This window comes from Culex quinquefasciatus, chromosome 2, assembly GCF_015732765.1.
Source record: "Culex quinquefasciatus strain JHB chromosome 2, VPISU_Cqui_1.0_pri_paternal, whole genome shotgun sequence".
In the NCBI taxonomy this organism is placed as follows: domain Eukaryota; kingdom Metazoa; phylum Arthropoda; class Insecta; order Diptera; family Culicidae; genus Culex; species Culex quinquefasciatus.
Window position 1 is genome coordinate 35750633 of NC_051862.1, and position 18375 is coordinate 35769007.

An 18375-nucleotide genomic window follows, 5' to 3' on the forward strand; every position below is an offset into this window, starting at 1 on the left:
TGAACCAGGAAGGTGCTGTGTCCTATCCCTCGCCTAGATAAAGCTGTCAGACCAAATCTGTCAGACCAAAGAGCAAAAAGCAAACAATCTTGGTCTTCAACGTAGGTGCACACAAATCAAGAAGAGAAAAATTGAAAAAGAATTTTATTTTTCCAATTTAATGACTGGGTTTGGACTGCAAAATTGAATGTACGTCAGAAAATGATTTAACAGTGCGGCGTCTTGTACACCGACAGTTAAATATGCAGTTAAAAGCCTTATTCTTCCACTTCAATTTTTGATCGCGTTTTCGGTTTACACCTGAAAAATCTTGAAATTATTTATACGGATTTGTAATTCCTCTCTTTCCATCATTCCCTTGGTTTGAACATGATTCATTAAATTTCAAGTTTTTTATTTTAAAATATTTAAATTTTTGTGTTTTTATTGCCATTTTCCAGGATGACCACTTAAATCCCATTTTCAAATTCCCGACTTTTTCAGAACCTCAACCTTACTGGCAATTTCTTATCTAAAGAATGATTTCAAACCAAACATTTTTTTTAACAAAATTTAGGAATAAATAAAAAAAAACAAATGATTATAAATTTTGTTGCAAATTACTTAACCTAAGAATTAAAATTCTAAAAAGTAACTCAAAAATGGAAACACACCTTATTTTAACTCAGAGAGAAAACAATCAGTCAAAAATAACCAAAAGCCTGACAGTACAACTTCATTGTGTATCGATATAAAAAAGGAGATTTCAAAAACATAAAGATAGCCTAATTTTGAATTTTATTAATTTTTTAAATTATTTCATCAAAAAACGCTTTAAACATTATTGTTTAGTATTTCAGTTATTAAGGAATTTCAAAATAACTTGAAATTCTTTAAAAAAATGCTATACCATGATCTCTTTCTTATTTTGTAAATTTAGGTATTTGATTTTTTGAATCAATGTTGATCAAATTTTTTAAATGAAAATTCAGGGAGACTCCATGTTTATCAACTAATTTTATGCAAAATGTTTGACAATTTTCCATTTTTTTATTCAGAACAAAAAAAAACGTTTGGTTTTTATTAGATATTTCAGTTTTCCGACAACTGAAAATCAAGCCTTATCTACTATAGTAATTTACTCATACTAACAGACAGGAGTGTAGCCAGAATTTTGGTTCGGGAAAAACCTTTGAATTCAATTTTGTTCAACATTTACAAATATTTCATTTAAAGAAAACTACTGCCAAACTAAAGTTGGTATCGTTTTTGAATATTTAAGCCATTTAAATTAAGCTCTATGGGTTTTAATAAGCTTTGTTTATATAAAATTTTTAATAAATAAACTGACACAAACAAAAAAACAAGTTATTTGGATTATTCGCTCTACAGCATTGCCTTGGCGTTCTCGATTACGAGATTCCTACTCGAAACTAGGTGTCCGAAGGCTTGATTGTTGAGGCAATTGCAAACCTCTTTACACCTTAGCTTCCATCCACCCCGGGATTCGAACTGACGACCTTTGGATGGTGAGTCCAACTGCCTACCAGCGATTCAACCGAGGCAGGACCCAGGGAGTCGCCTCCTGGTCCTGGACTGAGCTAACGACCTAACCCTCTAGGTTAGACCGGGACCAACATTTACTTCCCTGTCCGACGGAAGGCGTAATCAGACAAATCTCGTCTCAAAATTTGCCACTGGGACCTTCTGGGATCAAACCCAGGCCGACTAAATGAGAGGCAAACACGCTTAGCCCTACACCACGGTCCCGGCACAAACAATAGAGCTATCTAAGCCCGATCTCACGCACACTAGCTTACCATTTGTTTTTGCTGGCGGGTACAAATTTTAACCTAAAAACCCTTCGTGTACAAACACGCAATACATGCGCACGTAGATAACTCTATTATATTCAAATTCATTCATAAAATATCTAATGAAAATCTGTGTCAAATGCATGCCATCAAAATCATTCTTTATTTTTTAGGATTTTTAGAGTCTCAAATAGATTAAAACAGTGAAAGAAACCATAAATTTAAAAAAAAAAAGTTTCTTAAAACGAATTGTGCGAAATTAATTTGAAAATAGAACAAAATATTACAATATTAGGGGAGAGTTTATCTCGTCAGCATGTGGGTAAAACAATTAGCTTTGTTCTAGAAAGTTGTGCGAAATTGACTAAAACTCATTGTAGAAAACAAAGAGAAACATTAAAAAATGTTTTGAATTGAGTTACACACATATTTCTTAAAAGTGCTGTAAAAAACTTCCAAGAGATCTTTTTTCTTTGTTTTGATAAGTATAGAAAACACTTGAAAATTATGCAAAACAATATTTTTTATACATGAATTGTTTTATAAACATATCAAATCCAAAACCCTTACGCATTTGACGTTAAATTTATCGTGACACTATTTTTACAATCATTTTTTTTTAAAAAGTGCGTTTAGGGAGACTTGATCCAAAGAGAAGGGACAATACTCTTTGCTTGATCCCTGCATAGTTTTGTGAAAAATTGACAGTGTGCGATACAAAAAAGGGGATCAAGTCTCCCCACTCTCTCTTAATCAAGAGTTAGAAAATGATTTTCAGGCATGCTTGCTTGGGATTCCCGACTTTTTGTCAAAAAATCACTAAGTCCCGACTTTTCCCTATTTTTCACGGATTTTGGCGAATTCCCGACTTTTCTGATTTCCCGACTTTTCTGATTTCCCGACTTGAGTGCCCACCTTGATTTTCAATTCATATTTGAATGAATTTTGGGAGTTGGAGTGTTAATTAGGTGAAATTGAATTTTCAAGGAAAAAGCTAAATTTTAAGTTTGTTTGACTCAACACACCGTTTAGTGTCATGCCCCTAGAACTAAATTTCATGAATAAAATTTCTGTTTGTCGGAGTTCCTCTGGCAACTCTGCCTGCCCTAAAATCTGTCAAAACTACAAGAAAACTCCCTCTGCCGCCTGTTTCGACCACCCCGCCCGAACCCCCTTTCACCGCGATTTGACGCATCTGCCGCATCTGTCAAAACATGCAGAAAAATTTCTGCTGCCAATCTCAAGCTTGGTTCGCGTTTTATTGATTGATTGGAAAAATTCGCTTAAAATCCGGTGAAAAACAGTGAGATTAATCGCCCCGTTGTACGCGCTTCTCCCCGGTGGTCGCCGAATTCGCAACCATGAGTGGAAATCGTGGAAACTTTAGCTTTTCCATGCGCCGCCAGGGCCAGCTTTCCGCTTCGTTTCCCAACGCAAGCGGCGGCGGCAGACCTGGCCAGCAACAACAGCAGCAGCAGCAGAAAAGTTTCTCCCTGAATGCGGTTCCGCCGCCGAGTTCGCTGTGTGGCCGCGGTGGGTACGCTCCGGCCAAGGGCTTCCAACAGCATCAGCAGCAGCCGGCGAGTGGGGTGTCCAAGCACGGTTACCACACGATGGACGCGATTGCGGCGTACTCCAATCCGGCCTCGCAGTACACGCTGGGCAAGCGTCGGGGAAAAACCGAGGACGAGTGAGTGGGCGCGTTGGGGGGGGGCGGAGATCCGGGTTTGAAATTTAAAATTGTCTTCTTTCAGCTACTTTGAGGACGAGGAAGAGCCGGCTCCGCAGTTGGACTACATTCCGGCGCCGGGTTCGCCCTCGGCCAGCGGTTCCCAAGTAAGTGCTTTGCGCCTCCCATTTGTTGTTTGAGAGTCAAGTTTAGGGAGCACACGCTTCTCTTCTTTTTCCCGTGATTCAATCCCAAAAATGAAAAAAAAACGGAAATGTAGAGCAATCGAAAGGGCGCCGGAGAAGACGACGACGACGAGGACGACGATGATCCGCTGGACGCGTTCATGGCCGGCATCGAGGCGCAGGTCGAGCGGGAGAAGAAAACCGTTCCGGCACCGAACGTGGACCCGAAGAAGGGAACGCGCGGCGACATTGACGACGAGGACGATGAGGAGAGTTATTACCGGTAAGAATAATTATTCTTGTTTAATCTTAAATTGACCAAGCTTCTCTCGATTCCAGCTACATGGAGGAGAACCCGCACGCCGGCCTCCAAGATGGGGACGGTTCCGACGGCGAGCTGGAGTACGACCAGGACGGCAATCCGATTCCCCCGCCGCGTAAGCGTGACATCGACCCGCTTCCAGTGATTTACCACTCCGAGATTGACTACGAAAAGTTCGAGAAGAACTTTTACATCCCCCACGAGGACATCATCGCGCTGGCCAGCAGCCAAACCCAGGAGCTGCGCCACAAGCTGGGCATCAAGGTCAGTGGACCTTCCCCGCCCGCTCCCGTAACCAGCTTCGCCCACTTTGGCTTCGACGAGTCGCTCATGAAGGCGATCCGCAAGTCGGAGTACACTCAACCAACCCCTATTCAAGCCCAGGGCGTCCCAACCGCCCTCTCCGGCCGTGACATCATCGGAATCGCCAAAACGGGCAGCGGTAAAACGGCCGCCTTCCTCTGGCCCATGCTCGTGCACATCATGGACCAGAAGAACCTCGGACCCGGCGACGGCCCCATCGGCCTCATCCTCGCCCCCACCCGAGAGCTGTCCCTGCAAATCTACCAGGAGGCGAAAAAGTTCGGAAAAGTGTACAACATCAGCGTGTGTTGCTGCTACGGCGGCGGCTCAAAATGGGAGCAGAGCAAGGCGCTGGAACAGGGCGCGGAAATTGTGGTGGCCACTCCCGGCCGGATGATCGATATGATCAAGATGAAGGCGACCAATCTGAGACGCGTTACCTACCTGGTCCTCGACGAAGCGGACAAGATGTTCAACATGGGTTTTGAGCCGCAGGTGCGCTCGATCTGTAACCACGTCCGGCCGGATCGGCAGACGTTGCTGTTCAGTGCGACGTTCAAGAAGCGGATCGAGAGGCTGGCGCGGGATGTGCTGACGGATCCGTGAGTAGAATAGCATCATTTATCAAACTAAAAAAACTTGCAAATTATAAATTTAAGGCATTTTTGAAATTTATTGATCAACCATTGATCAAAGATGTTTTTTAAACAAAAAGTGCCGATCGTTCCAAAAAAAAATATTTTTCAAATAATTTGATTCAGAGATCTAGGGATTTATCTCGAAATTTATTTTCACTAAAAGAGCACCCAGCTAGCAAAATCTAAATGTAGAAATATAAATAGGGGAACAGCATCTAATTCCAGCGTGCCTCTAATGTTGGCAGGTCAGAACTTTGACATTCAATTAAAGCTAATTAAAAACGTTTTCAACTGAAATCGAGTGATAAATAGCTCAATAAGAAGTGAGCAAGCAAGTTTGTATCAAAAGTTTTGCAAAATTAGTTGTTTAAATAGTGAAAATCAGCAAATTGGATGGAGTTAGGAGCGAGTGTTTAACCTGCCAAACATACGAGAATTTCCCCTACTTGCAGGGAGGCTTATGAACTGATCTCAGTTTAATTTTCTCCAAATCTCTGAATTCCAAATATGACATCCTGGATCAGAACTGCTAAATTCTAATAAAAACACAAATTGAAATTGAATTCAATACTTTAAAAATTATATGAATTTTAGAAAAAAAAACTAAAACTGTTTTGCTTAATTCCATCTTAACTTATACAAAATCAGGTAATTTTGATAATTTTTAAGTCATATTCTAGGTTAAATACTTAACATTTCAAAACATTTCGATTATCCGGGGAGAATTTTTATCAAGAATTTTGGATAATCGAGTACGAACTATGCTTCAATTTTCAAATTCCTAGATTTCCACCTTTCTATTTTTATTAATTTTTGTTATTTATTTTTTTCAATTTTCAAATTTCGGCGTTTCTTTATTTTTAATATTTTTTTTATTTTTCATTTTTTATTTTTTGAAATTTTAGATTCTTGAGTTTTTGAATTATTAAGTTTTGTTGTTTAAATCTATAATTTCATAAATTTTTGAACATATCTCGGGTTAGATTTCAAAAGGTATCAATTTACAATTTGAAGAATTCGACGACATTTTTTCCGCTAGGTACGCTGTTGTTCCAGCGGTGTTCGGAATGACAGCCCCCATACATTTTGAGCAGTTTTAAGGGAAAAAATGCGTTTATAATGAAAAATCTAACATTTTCAGAAAAGTGGGGTTTTGCAAAGTGTGGCAATTTCGCTAACGATCATAATGCGTGGTGAATTGTAGCGATTAATTTTGACTGGTATTTTATTTAGATGATTTTTCTAAAAAGATGATCGATATTTTGGATAACTTGAGTTATATGTTGCAAAAGTTAAAAGTAATAATCAAATGTAATGTAAAAGTGTTTAAACATTACTTTTCTTCCTGTTTGACCAAAATATTGATCTTTAAAAAGATGTTTGGTGATTTTTTTTTTAATTTTTTGAAAATAATCGATTAACTGGTCATTTTTTAAGAAAACTATTGTAATTATGCTGTAATATGACTCTAATAGTTTGTTTTATCAATAATACACACATGAGGAGCATTATCAATCAATTAAATCTTGTTTAGATCACTTTTTCAAAAGATCTTTTTGGTAAATTCGATTTGGTTTGAAATTTTAAAATTGTTTAATTTTATCATAAAATCGACATTAATAGCAAATTATACCATTTTCAGGTAAGAAATAAATAGCTTAATTGAAAAATTCGACGACGTTTTTTCCGCTAGGTTCGCTGTTGTTCCAGCGGTGTTCGGAATGACAGCCCCCATACAGTTTTTAGGGAAAAATCGCGTTTATGATGAAAAATCAAGCATTTTCAGAAAAGTGGGGTATTGCAAAGTGTTTTCAATTTCGCTAACGATCATAATGCGTGGTGATTTGTAGAGATTAATTGTGACTGGTATTTTATTTAAACGATTTTTCTAACAAGACGATCTATATTTTGGATAACTTGAGTTAAATTTTGTAAAAGTTAAAAGTAATGATGAATTGTTATGTAAAAGTGTTTAAACTATACTTTTCTTCCCCTTTGACCAAAATATTGACCATAAAAATGCATTTTGGTGATTTTTTGGATTTTTTTTGGAAAAAATCGAATAACTGGCAATTTTTTCAGAAAATTATTGTAATTATGCTGTAATATGACTCTAATAGTTTGTTCTATCAATAATACACGCATAAGGAGCATTATCAATCAAATAAATCATATTTAAATCAATTTTTCAAAAGATCTTTTTGGTAAATTCGAGGAAAAAAGCATGAAAAATTAACTCAGCCCCTATGATTTATACATCATTTGATTCGTTTTTGCAATTGCCACACTTTACAATAACTCTCATCGATGTTAAACAATATTTGAATGAAATAAAAATTAAAAACTGCAAAAAAAAATATTTCCAAGCACGCTGTCATTCCGAACATCGTCGCGTAGTGCTTCTACTCGCCACCAGGATGCGTGCACGTTTCTGTCGAATCTCTCAATTGATATAAACGAAAATATTTTTGTGACGGCCGATTTAACCTGTTCATTATCTGATTCAAAATAAGGGAATGTTTTAATCAACCGAAACCTAACTAATCAATTGAGAATGTAGATTATTCAATTGGACAAACATTTTTTAAAGTCACTTCTACCATAAAAGCAGCGCTCTGCTTGAAAAATGATAATTGGAGTGATTTTTAAAATTAGCAATCTAACCTCATTCTCGCGTTTTCAATCCGGATCTCAGAATTTTCAATGAAAAAGGCAACTTAGCAAAAAAATCAAAAAGTCAATCGATAGAACTTTTTATTTCTTACCTCCTGTTAACATTATTTTATTCCAAAAAATCGATTTTCTTTTTAAAAATTTAAAATAGTTTTCACTCCTCTTTGCACTTATCGCGCAAAAACGTAAACGTAACCTTGCACCAAAGTTCTCCTACTCGAATGTAGGTGGCGAATCGAGTTTTTAGCTTTGGTTTTGGGGGCCTATTAAAAAAGCTCGCCGGGTCCGGTGGTGTAGTGGCTCGCGTGGTAACCTCTCACCCCAGTAAGGCCTGGGTTCAATCCCAGACGGACTCGGTGGCATTTTTCGAGACGATATTTGCCTGACCACGCTTTCTATCGGATGGGGAAGTAAAACGTCGGTCCATTTGCGTAAAAGAGGTTTTGGGTGACTCGCCACACATAACCTTCGGACGCCTAGAAATGAGCAAAAACTTGCAACAGAGACCACAAAAGACCCGGGGGTCGTTAAAGTGGATTACTTTTGCAATTAAAAAAGTGCGTTGAGTTGTTCTGCTGCCCTTCCTTCATATCTGGAGCAGGTATTTTTTTAAGAGGTCCAGTAAACAAAATTTTATTTTTCGAGTTTTGTAACAAAAAAGTTACGTGTTGTCTCGGAATTGTCAAAATGCTTAGTCGCCCTTTTCTCGTTTTGCTCCAGGAATGTTCGTTACTGAAAAGCAGTAAAAAATTTACATTTTGAAAAAATTATAATTCTAAAATTTGTTAGGGTGTTAAATTTTTAATTTTCAATTTGTGTTTTTATTACAGTTCTGTTCCAGGATGCTACATTTGTAATTCAGGGATTTGGAGAACCTTTCAACTGAGATCAATTCATAAGCCATATTTATACGTTTAGATTTTGCTAGCTGAGTTCTTCTTTAGGGAAAATATTTTTTTAGGAAAAAACCCTAGATCTATGTTTGGCTTACAAACTAATATCATAGTGTTAAATTTTTAAAGTTTTAGGAATTTTAATAATTTTATATTGAGGAATATTGCTATTTTGAAATTTTTAATTTTCTGAGTTGTTTATTTTCTCAGTTTTCGAAATTTTTAAACATGAATGTAACAGTTTCTGAATGATAAATTAGACATTTTACAAATTGCTGAGTTTTGATTTCGATTTAAAAAAAATCCAAAAATTTTGCCTTCAAAAATTCTAAATTTTTAACTTACAAAATTGAACAGAAAACTTGTTTTTGCATTTTTGAACTCTGAAATTATTTAGGTTCTGATTTTTAAAATTTAAGTATTTTAAATAGTTTGAAATTTATGTTTTTTTTGTTTCCATTTTGGAATTTAATAGCTTCTGATTTTCTGAACTTTTAAATTTCCTAATTAATTTTCAAAAAATTTACGTCGTGAATTTTTAAATATTACAAAAATAATTTTTGAATTAGGGGAAGGTGGCGCAAGTGTATCCAGCTAAGAAAATGCTCGGGAAATCCCATTTGAAACCAAGTTTGAAACATAAATAAATCAGTCAGAATTTTTGATAATCATCTTATTCCAGGTCCTGTTTTGTACTATTAAAAAATAATTTTAAAGTTATTGGTTTTCCGTACGTCCGGAGCAAGAGGAGCAATGCATGAAACAATATGTTAATTTGCTAACAATTGAACTGTTATTTTTTAAACACATCAGATTAGAATGTATTTGAAACGTTACTGTCATTTTTAGATGAAGTAATAAAATTTTACTAATATTTTGATCGTTTGTACGAAAAAATTAGGTTACTTACATGATAAATAGTAAATTTTTATAATATCACTGTATTTTGCATGGACAATTTTTTTTAACAATGGTCTCTCAATTTTTAAGTACTTTTATGTTTGTATTTCCAAAGAAAATATTTTGTTGCAGCATTTCCTATTTTTTTCCACACTTAAAATCCATATGGTACACTTGCCCCACCTTAACAAGATTTTTTAAAAGTTCTTAACAAAAATAACCAAATGATAAATCATACTTTATAATTAGTGCGAGTCTTTGGTAGGGACACTACTGATCTAAGAAAATGGTATTTTGATTAAATTAACTTAAGTACAACCCTAACTCTTATTTTGGGCTTTTCAAAAATTACAAGAAAACAAAGGGTTTGAAAAAAAAACACCATTCAATATTTAACCAATTGCATTGCTAGTAACAATTCCTCATATTGGAACTATTGGAAATTGTAAGTATAACGATCGCACGAGAGATTGTTCCTCTCGCCCAACTGTCCCCTATTTAATTTCTGCCAGCAACTTCATTTATTATTGTTATGTCAAAGCTGCGTTGTATTTGCCGCAGTGAGGATTCTGAGAACGGATCACATTTCACAAAATCTAATGGCGAGGATGGATGCGTGGACATACCGACACAATAGAAATTAAAATTAACACGAAAAAAACAGGACTGCGCGTCCCCACAGGAAGCGCACTAGTCTTTACAGCATTTTGGGGGCATACTATAAAAACGTTACCGTCGTTAGGAGTGCCATTGGGTCTGAGGGGTGAGAATGGGTCATACAAAATTCAGCATTTTTATATGACCCAATCTCGCCCCAGATCCAATGTCACCCCTGATGAAGGTACTTAAAACAGACTTGTTACAAAATCACACACTAGCGATAATATTTAGCCAAAATAGCATCATTCGCCCTAAACATATCTAATAATTTAAGTCCCATTACTCATTTCTTTTGATAGGATTGTCTTTTAGAACCATCGGAAAAATCTTTCAAATACCTTTCTTATAACATAAAAACGTTACTAAATCCACCATTAGGTGGTTGGTGCCTTCCTCACATTTAGAGTGTAATGCTAGGTAATATCCGGCCTCCACAAAGTTCATAAAAAACACTAAAGTGCTTATAACTTTTGATAGGGTTGTCAGATCTTCAATCTACTGAACTCGTTGGAAAGGTCTTTTGATTACCTATTCAGCGACAGGCCGCATGATAGATCCGGACAACGTTTTTGTCAAAATATCTGAGATCCGCCCTCTAAACAGTTCATAAATAGCACTTAAGTGCTTATAACTTTTGATAGGGTTGTCAGACCTTCAATCTTTTGAACTCGTTGAAAAGGTCTTTCGAATACCTTTCTAAAAATGTATAACATGACGAGGTTTCTTACAAAAACCACCCTTTTTACAATCTTCCGTAGTTTTGTTAAAATCGTTTTCTTTGCATAACTTTTGAAGTACTTAACTAAACTTTATCATTTTCAATAGCGACTTATGGGACCCCCAGACGGATCAAATGAGACCAAAACGGTCGAAATCGGGTCAGCCAGTGCCGAGATAACTCAGTGCAATTTTTTGATCAACATCCCTCCACACACACAGACATTTGCTCAAAATTTGATTCTGAGTCGATATGTACACATGAAGGTGGGTCTAGGAGGTCAAATTAAGATTTTCTTTTTTCGAGTGATTTTATAGCCTTTCCTCAGTAATGTGAGGAAGTCAAAAATGACGGATGTCCTTGGATTCGCCAATTCGAATGGAATTGATTCGAATTAGCGAATCCAAATACAGTAATTGGAACAACTGGGAATCGCTGCATCAACATACCTGCCAAAACTGTTATAGGGTAAATTGGGTCCTAAAATGAAGCTTAGATTGCTGATATTATTGTTCACAGCGATAAAGCTTATTTTTCTGAGTACAATGACCCTTTGTACGACCATAAAGAGCTTAAAATGGATTTTTAAATCAATTTTGAAAAATTCACCTCGCGGTCCTTCTTGACTTGACAGGTCGTTCCAAGGGGACCATAGTTAATCCATCGAAAAAATGTTGTCTTGTCAAAAAAAAATTTTGCATTAAAATGAAAAAAAGTGATCATAAATGGTTTTTAATCGTGTTTTTTACCGTTGTACATAAAAATTGGCATAGGGCTTTAGTACCCAATTCTCGTATGTTTGGCAGGTTAAGCTCTCGCTCCTAACTCCATCCAATTTGCTGTTTTTCACTATTTAAAAAACTTATTTTGCAAAACTTTTTATAGAAACTGGCTTGCTCACTTCTTATTGAGCTATTTATCACTCGAGTTCAGTTGAAAACGCTTTTAATTAGCTTTAATTGAATGTCAAAGTCGTGACCTGCCAACATTAGAGGCACGCTGGAATTAGATGCTGTTCCCCTACATTGTGAGCAGACTACAAGAGGAATTGAGTCTTAAAATTAAGACTTAATTTTTCTTAAGTTTGATAGGGTTATCAGATCTTTAATGTTTTAGGCTTATTTGAAAGGTCTTTCAATTATCATAATTTTCATCGAAATATCTGAGATCCGACCACTTAAAATGTATAAATAACACTTATTTGCTAATAGGGGACCATTCATAAACCATATTCCTGTTTTTTTAATTATCAAATATTCAGAGTATAGGCAGCAGAGTCACAAGAAAATTTATAACTTCCATATTTCCCTTCTTCCAGCATTCGCATCATCCACGGCGACCTCGGCGAAGCGAACCAGGACGTGACCCAGCACGTGATCATGTTCAGCAACCCGGCGCACAAATGGAACTGGCTGCTGGCCAAAATGGTCGAACTCCTGTCGGACGGCAGCGTGCTGGTGTTTGTAACGAAGAAGGTCGAAGCCGAACAGGTCGCCAGCAGTCTCCGGCTTGCGGAGTACGATCCGGTTCTGCTGCACGGTGACATGGACCAGTCCGACCGTAACATGGTCATCACGCGGTTCAAACGGCGCGAGTGTGACATCATGGTCGCGACGGACGTGGCCGCGCGTGGTTTGGATATTCCGCATATTAAAACCGTGGTAAACTATGACATTGCACGGGACATAGATACTCACACGCACCGAGTTGGACGAACCGGTCGTGCCGGCGAAAAGGGAACCGCGTTCACACTCATCACCGACAAGGACAAGGAGTTTGCGGGGCATTTGGTGCGCAACTTGGAGGGCGCTAGCCAGGAAGTTCCGGACGATCTGATGAAGCTGGCCATGCAGAGTTCATGGTTCCGCAACTCGCGCTTCAAGAACAACCACAAGGGCAAGAACTTGAACGTGGGTGGCGCAGGACTTGGCTTCCGCAGCCGACCTCCCCCGACCCAGGTCAAGCACACTGGTCCGCTGCAGTCTTCCGCCGACGGTGGAGCAGCTTCGTCGTCCAAGGGCCCCGCCACGGATCGCTTCAGCGCCATGCGAGACACCTTCCGGGCCCAGTACAACAGCCAGTTCAAGGCGTCCTCGGATCGCACCTGGGAAAACACCCTCCCCGAGGGAGGAAACTTTGCGAAGCCGCCCCCGGGCATGGCCGGATTCGTGCCAGCCTCGAAACCAGACGACGAGGAACGTGACCAGTTCCAGGGTGGTTCCGGCGCTGGTGAAGACGATAGACCGCGCAAGAAGCGGAGCCGCTGGAACTAGGAGGCAACTTGCCGGGCGCGTTCGTACAATTGTATTTCACTTTCTCTATGTCGAGGACGCCCCTTTGAAATTTTGTCCGGAATTTCCCCCGGCTTATTCTGCTTCCAATTGTTTAACTTCTTTGTGTCACATTTAACATTACAGCGCAGAAAGTTTAGCAAAGAGTGGTGGGTGGAATTGTGTGCGTTCAAATGGGAATGTTTTAAATGTTGCGATTACGTATGAAATAAAGTCTTCATAGCCAGCATTCTTGGTCTTCGAAAAGCATAGGAGCGAGTTTTGTTTGATGGAATAGAGCGAAAGAAAGTTTGATTACACAACAAGCAAAAAAAGAACGCTCCAAAAATCAGTATCTTAAGTCAAAGCGGGATGGCAGTTATTTGATGACTTTTGTTCAACTTAACCAGATTGTTTTGCTAACAACCTATTAATCGTCTGACAAAAACAGAACTTTGTAAGTTACTGTATTTTCCTTAAGGGCTTTTTTATTTTACTTTTTAATATAAAAAAATTGCACAAAAATATAGGTTTTGTTTTTTTTTTTAGATTTTTTGAAACCAAAAAGTGATTTTTGCAACACATTTAAATCATGATCAATAAATTTGTTTGACCTTTTATTTTATTTTGAAGTTGAATGAGCAGTTCCAGCTCAAATCAGGAATTTTTCTGGTACTTTTGTACCCGACCCTCTCCGATTTCTATGAAACTTTGCAGACATGTTATCCTAGGCCTATATAAGCCATTTTTGGGTATATGGATCCAACAGTACTCGAAAATAAAATTTGAAAAGGGCGTAAGCTATTTAAATGTTTTTGTATTTTGTAATTTAAAAATTACTGTATCTCGAAGCCGTTGCGTCGTATCAAAAAGTGGTCAAAGACAAACTTGTAGGAAATTGGACGGGCTTTCTGAAAAAAATACACCGAAACAAAAATACACGCCACATCTATGAGATTTTTTGAAAACTTAAATTTAAAGGTGATGTCACGATTTTTTTTCGTTGAAAATTTTTGAGGAAATAGCCTAAGATGTTACAAAAAGACTCACGAAAAATGCAGGATGGTATGTCTCTCCTAAAAAACACAAAAATCATTTACTAAAACTGTTTTTTTGAAAAGTGGTCTAAACGTCTAAATTTTCAAAAACAGATAGTGGGAATCGATTCCCCAGACAATTTTACATTTCGCCCTTCTCAAATGTTATTTTCGAGTACTCCATATACACAAAAATGGCTTATATAGGCCTAGGATAACATGTCTACATAGTTTCATTGAAATTGGAGAGGGTCGGATACTGTATCCGACCCTCTCCAATTATCCGGGATACATCGTGCCTCTAATGTTGGCAGGTCAAAACTTTGACATTCAATTAAAGCTAATTAAAAGCGTTTTCAACTGAACTCGAGTGATAAATAGCTCAATAAGAAGTGAGCAAGCAAGTTTCTATCAAAAGTTTTGCAAAATTAGTTGTTTAAATAGTGAAAATCAGCAAATTGGATGGAGTTAGGAACGAGTGCTTAACCTGCCAAACACACGAGAATTTACCCTATTTCCGATTTTGGTAACACTCACAAAATTTAATATTTTCATTCTCGAAAGCTTTAGGCTTTAATAGATTTGAGTGAAAAAAGAAACAACTTGGGGTTATTCAGAAATGAACAATGTTCCTAAAGAATTAATGATTGTTGGCTAAAAAAATCTGTGTAAATATTGTTTTAACAAACAATTGCAGTGTGAATTTTCGGGTTTGATATTTGAGGTAAAACACGATTCAATAAGATTGTTTTTATTTCTTTTAAAAATAATATATTTCGCACAAAAAAAGGAATAATTCAAACAAAATAAAATTAAGTTTCAAATAAATTTTAGCATGTAGGTATTTTAAATTTTTGATTTTTATTTCATAAATTCATAAAGTTCTTTGAATTTTAAAACGAAATAAAAAAAACTAGTGTTTGTTTTTTGAATAGGACTTATAATGCCCATGTTCGCATAAATTTCCAGCAAGCTGAGAAAAACGCATTTGAGGGGTGTCCCGCACATAAGGCTACTTGTTAACTGCCCATGATCGCATAAATTGTCAGAAGTAGACAATGCTCACCCAGTATCAAACATCTTGGGCTTCACCCGACAAGTGCTGCCAACTTTGACAGCACAATTTTTTTTTTTTTTGAGCGCTCTGTCGCTAACGGATTCATTCCACTCGTGTCGCTTGAACAGTTCGGAGCTAAATAAATTTTGTTCGCGTACAACTCGTGTTTAGTTTTTCTTCATCGTATCTCAAAGACTTCCGACTGTGTGTGACTCCGCCAATAGGTTATTGGCCCCAGCAGGAGATCGGTGTAGAAAGGCGAAAGAAATAATTAGCGGCGTGATTTGCTGAGAGATTGTTCTTTAGTGTTCGAAGTGCTGCGCGGTAATCAAAATGGCGGACGGTGTGCAGCTCAACTTCCCAAAACTGAATAAAACCAACTGGGGATCCTGGAGGCAAAGGATGGAATGGTTTTTGGAAGACCTCGATTTGTGGGAAGTGATCAGCCAAGTGAAGCCAGAGCCAGTGACCCCGTCGTGGCAGCGGAGGGATAAGAAGGCACGTGCGAAAATTGGACTGTTCCTGGAGGAGAGCCAGTTCAAGGTCGTGAAGGACGCGGAAAGTGCAAGAGCTATGTGGCATGCACTTAAGGAGCACCACGAGAAGGCCACTATGTCGACCGTCATGCATTACTTGGTTATGTTGTGCAGCGCAAATATGGTTGAAGGAGGAGACATGGCGAGCCATCTTGCCTTCATGGAGGATCTTTTGGACAAACTCGCAGCGGCAGGCCAGAAAATCGATGAAATGCTGCAGATCGCGATGGTTTTTCGCAGTGTGCCCCCGTCGTACCGTAGCTTAGTGCAGACTCTCCAGTGCCAGATCGATGCGGATTGGACGCTGGTAATGGTTAAATCCAGGCTCTTGGAGGAGTACAACCAACGCAAGGATCGGGGCGAAGAAGAGGAGATCAAGCAGGAGCTAGCGATGAAGTTGGAAGTCGCTAACGGCAGATCGGTGAAGTTGTGCTACTACTGTGGGGAACCAGGCCATTTTAAGTACAACTGCGAAAGATGGCTTGCACAGAAGGGTTCCGGAAACAGCGATTGGGACATCGTGAAGAACCAGAAGAAGAGAGAAGTTCCAAAGATGAAGGCGCTTGCAGCAGATCGTGAGGATCGAGACTTGTGTTTACTTGCGGAAGGGTTGATCCCTGGTCGGTGGGTGATTGATAGTGGAGCGACTCGCCATATGACAAATGATCGCTCGTTTTTCTCGTCGCTGGATACCAATGTGAAATCGTCCGTTACGTTGGCGAACGGTAATGTGACAAAGGTCGTCGGGATTGGCAGCGGCGTGATTTTCGGAGAAGATGGGTGTGGCAAGCGAGTGAAGGTAACGCTGGAGAATGTGTTGTTCGTTCCGGGTCTGGATGGAGGGCTGTTGTCGGTCAGTCGACTGGTCGCTAAAGGATTTGCGGTCAAGTTTAGAGCCCGGTCGTGCGAAGTCCTCAGCGTGAATGGCAGAACAGAACTCCTGGGCGATAGAATCGGAAGCCTTTACGAACTACGACTTCGAGAGGAGCCAAAGGTAGCAAGGTGCATGATGGTTAAGACGGATCGAAGCGACAGGGACGTTCAACGTATCGCATCCGATGGCAAGGATCGTTACACCGGAAAGGGTCAACAAGAAGAGGACAAGGAAGAATGGTTCGATGCCTGTGACTCCACGGGGCAGGAGGAGTTCTACTGAGGAGCTGAGGAGGAGATCAGTGAACCCGACGGAGGGTCCACTGAGATTGCGGTGTGCATTGAGGAGGAGTGTCAGAAGTAGACAATGCTCACCTAGTATCAAACATCTTGGGCTTCACCCGACGAGTGCTGCCAACTTTGACAGCACAAATTTTTTTTTTTTTTTTTTTTGAGCGCTCTGTCGCTAACGGATTCATTCCACTCGTGTCGCTTGAACAGTTCGGAGCTAAATAAATTTTGTTCGCGTACAACTCGTGTTTAGTTTTTCTTCATCGTATCTCAAAGACTTCCGACTGTGTGTGACTCCGCCAATATAAATGTCCCATATGCATTTTAATCGTTTTTGAGTTAATAATGCAGTTTGGTTCAAAATCGTGCTCTTTCAGAAAAGCCTATAACATTCAGTACTATGTTCTAGAAATCAGGAGGAAATCCAGTTTTTTCACGAAAACTTAACACGTAGCCGTATGTATGGGACAAACTTCAAATGCGTTTTTCTCAGCATGCTGTTTTTGCATATGGGACATTTATGCGAACAAGGGCAGTTAAGTTTTCGCGAAAAAAACGGATTTCCTCCTGATTTCTAGAACAAAGTACTGGATGTTGCATGCTTTTTTGAAAGAGCACACGATTTTGAACCAATCTGCTTCAATAACTCAAATTCTATGAAATTGCATATGAGACATTTATGCGATCAGGGGCAGTATAAAAAATGAAACACAAAAGCATATAGGACCTTTTCTAAAAAAAAACTCTGGAATTAATACCTACAGTCTATAAATTTACTTAGGATAATCAAATCAAAGTGTCCACGTCATTTATGGCTAGCCCTAATAAAAAAAAATGCAAAAATTACCTGATATTCTGTAAATTAAGATGGTGGCAACAATGGCGGCATTAAAATATTTTAAGTATGTAAGCAATTTTATTTTGCTTCTTAATTTGAGTTTTATTTTTTTCTGAAATTTAGGCCATTGCTAATATTTTTCAAAGTTTATGTGGCCCTCCCCTCCCCTCCCTTCAAAACTGGTCCAAAAAATCAGGGGGCAATCAAAATTTACATGAAAATAGAAGTCTAATCTACTGAAATCAATATAGAATGAATTTTTCTGCATTGATAATCATATTTAGGATGTTTGGGCTCCGATCTACAGCATCGCAAAAACTTTTTTTTTGCAAAAAATAAAATTTACGTCAATTCTTAGGTATTTTGGAAACTAATGATTGCAAAACAACTGGACAGGTGTATAATGCATTTTAAAAAAAATTTTCATTAAAATGTTGAATTCAAGGCACGTAATTAGAATTTTTATGTTATTTTTTTTATTTTTTAGGTGTAAACCGAAAACACGATAAAAAATTAATGTGGAAGAATAAGGTTTTTAACTGCTTATTTAATTGTCGGTGTACAGGACGCCGCACTGTTTCATCATTTTCTGGCGTATATTTAATTTTGCAGTCCCAAATCAGTCATTGAATGGGACAAATAAATTCCATTTTCAAATTTTCTGTTCTTGATTTGTGTGCACCTACGTCGAAGACCAAGATTGTTTACTTTTTTGCTCT

The 18375-nt window shown here is 38.2% G+C and overlaps 1 protein-coding gene across 1 annotated transcript; it reads left to right on the forward strand.

Annotated features, from left to right (window-relative positions):
* The first annotated feature begins 2991 nt into the window (after nt 1-2991).
* LOC6053332 (ATP-dependent RNA helicase DDX42) lies at nt 2992-13294 on the forward strand. The gene is made up of 5 exons (XM_038255322.1): nt 2992-3483; nt 3548-3629; nt 3743-3930; nt 3987-4874; nt 12073-13294. The coding sequence occupies exons 1-5, from the start codon at nt 3155-3157 to the stop codon at nt 13025-13027; spliced, it is 2442 nt and encodes an 813-aa protein (XP_038111250.1). The 5' UTR covers nt 2992-3154; the 3' UTR covers nt 13028-13294.
* Nucleotides 13295-18375: the final 5081 nt, after the last annotated feature.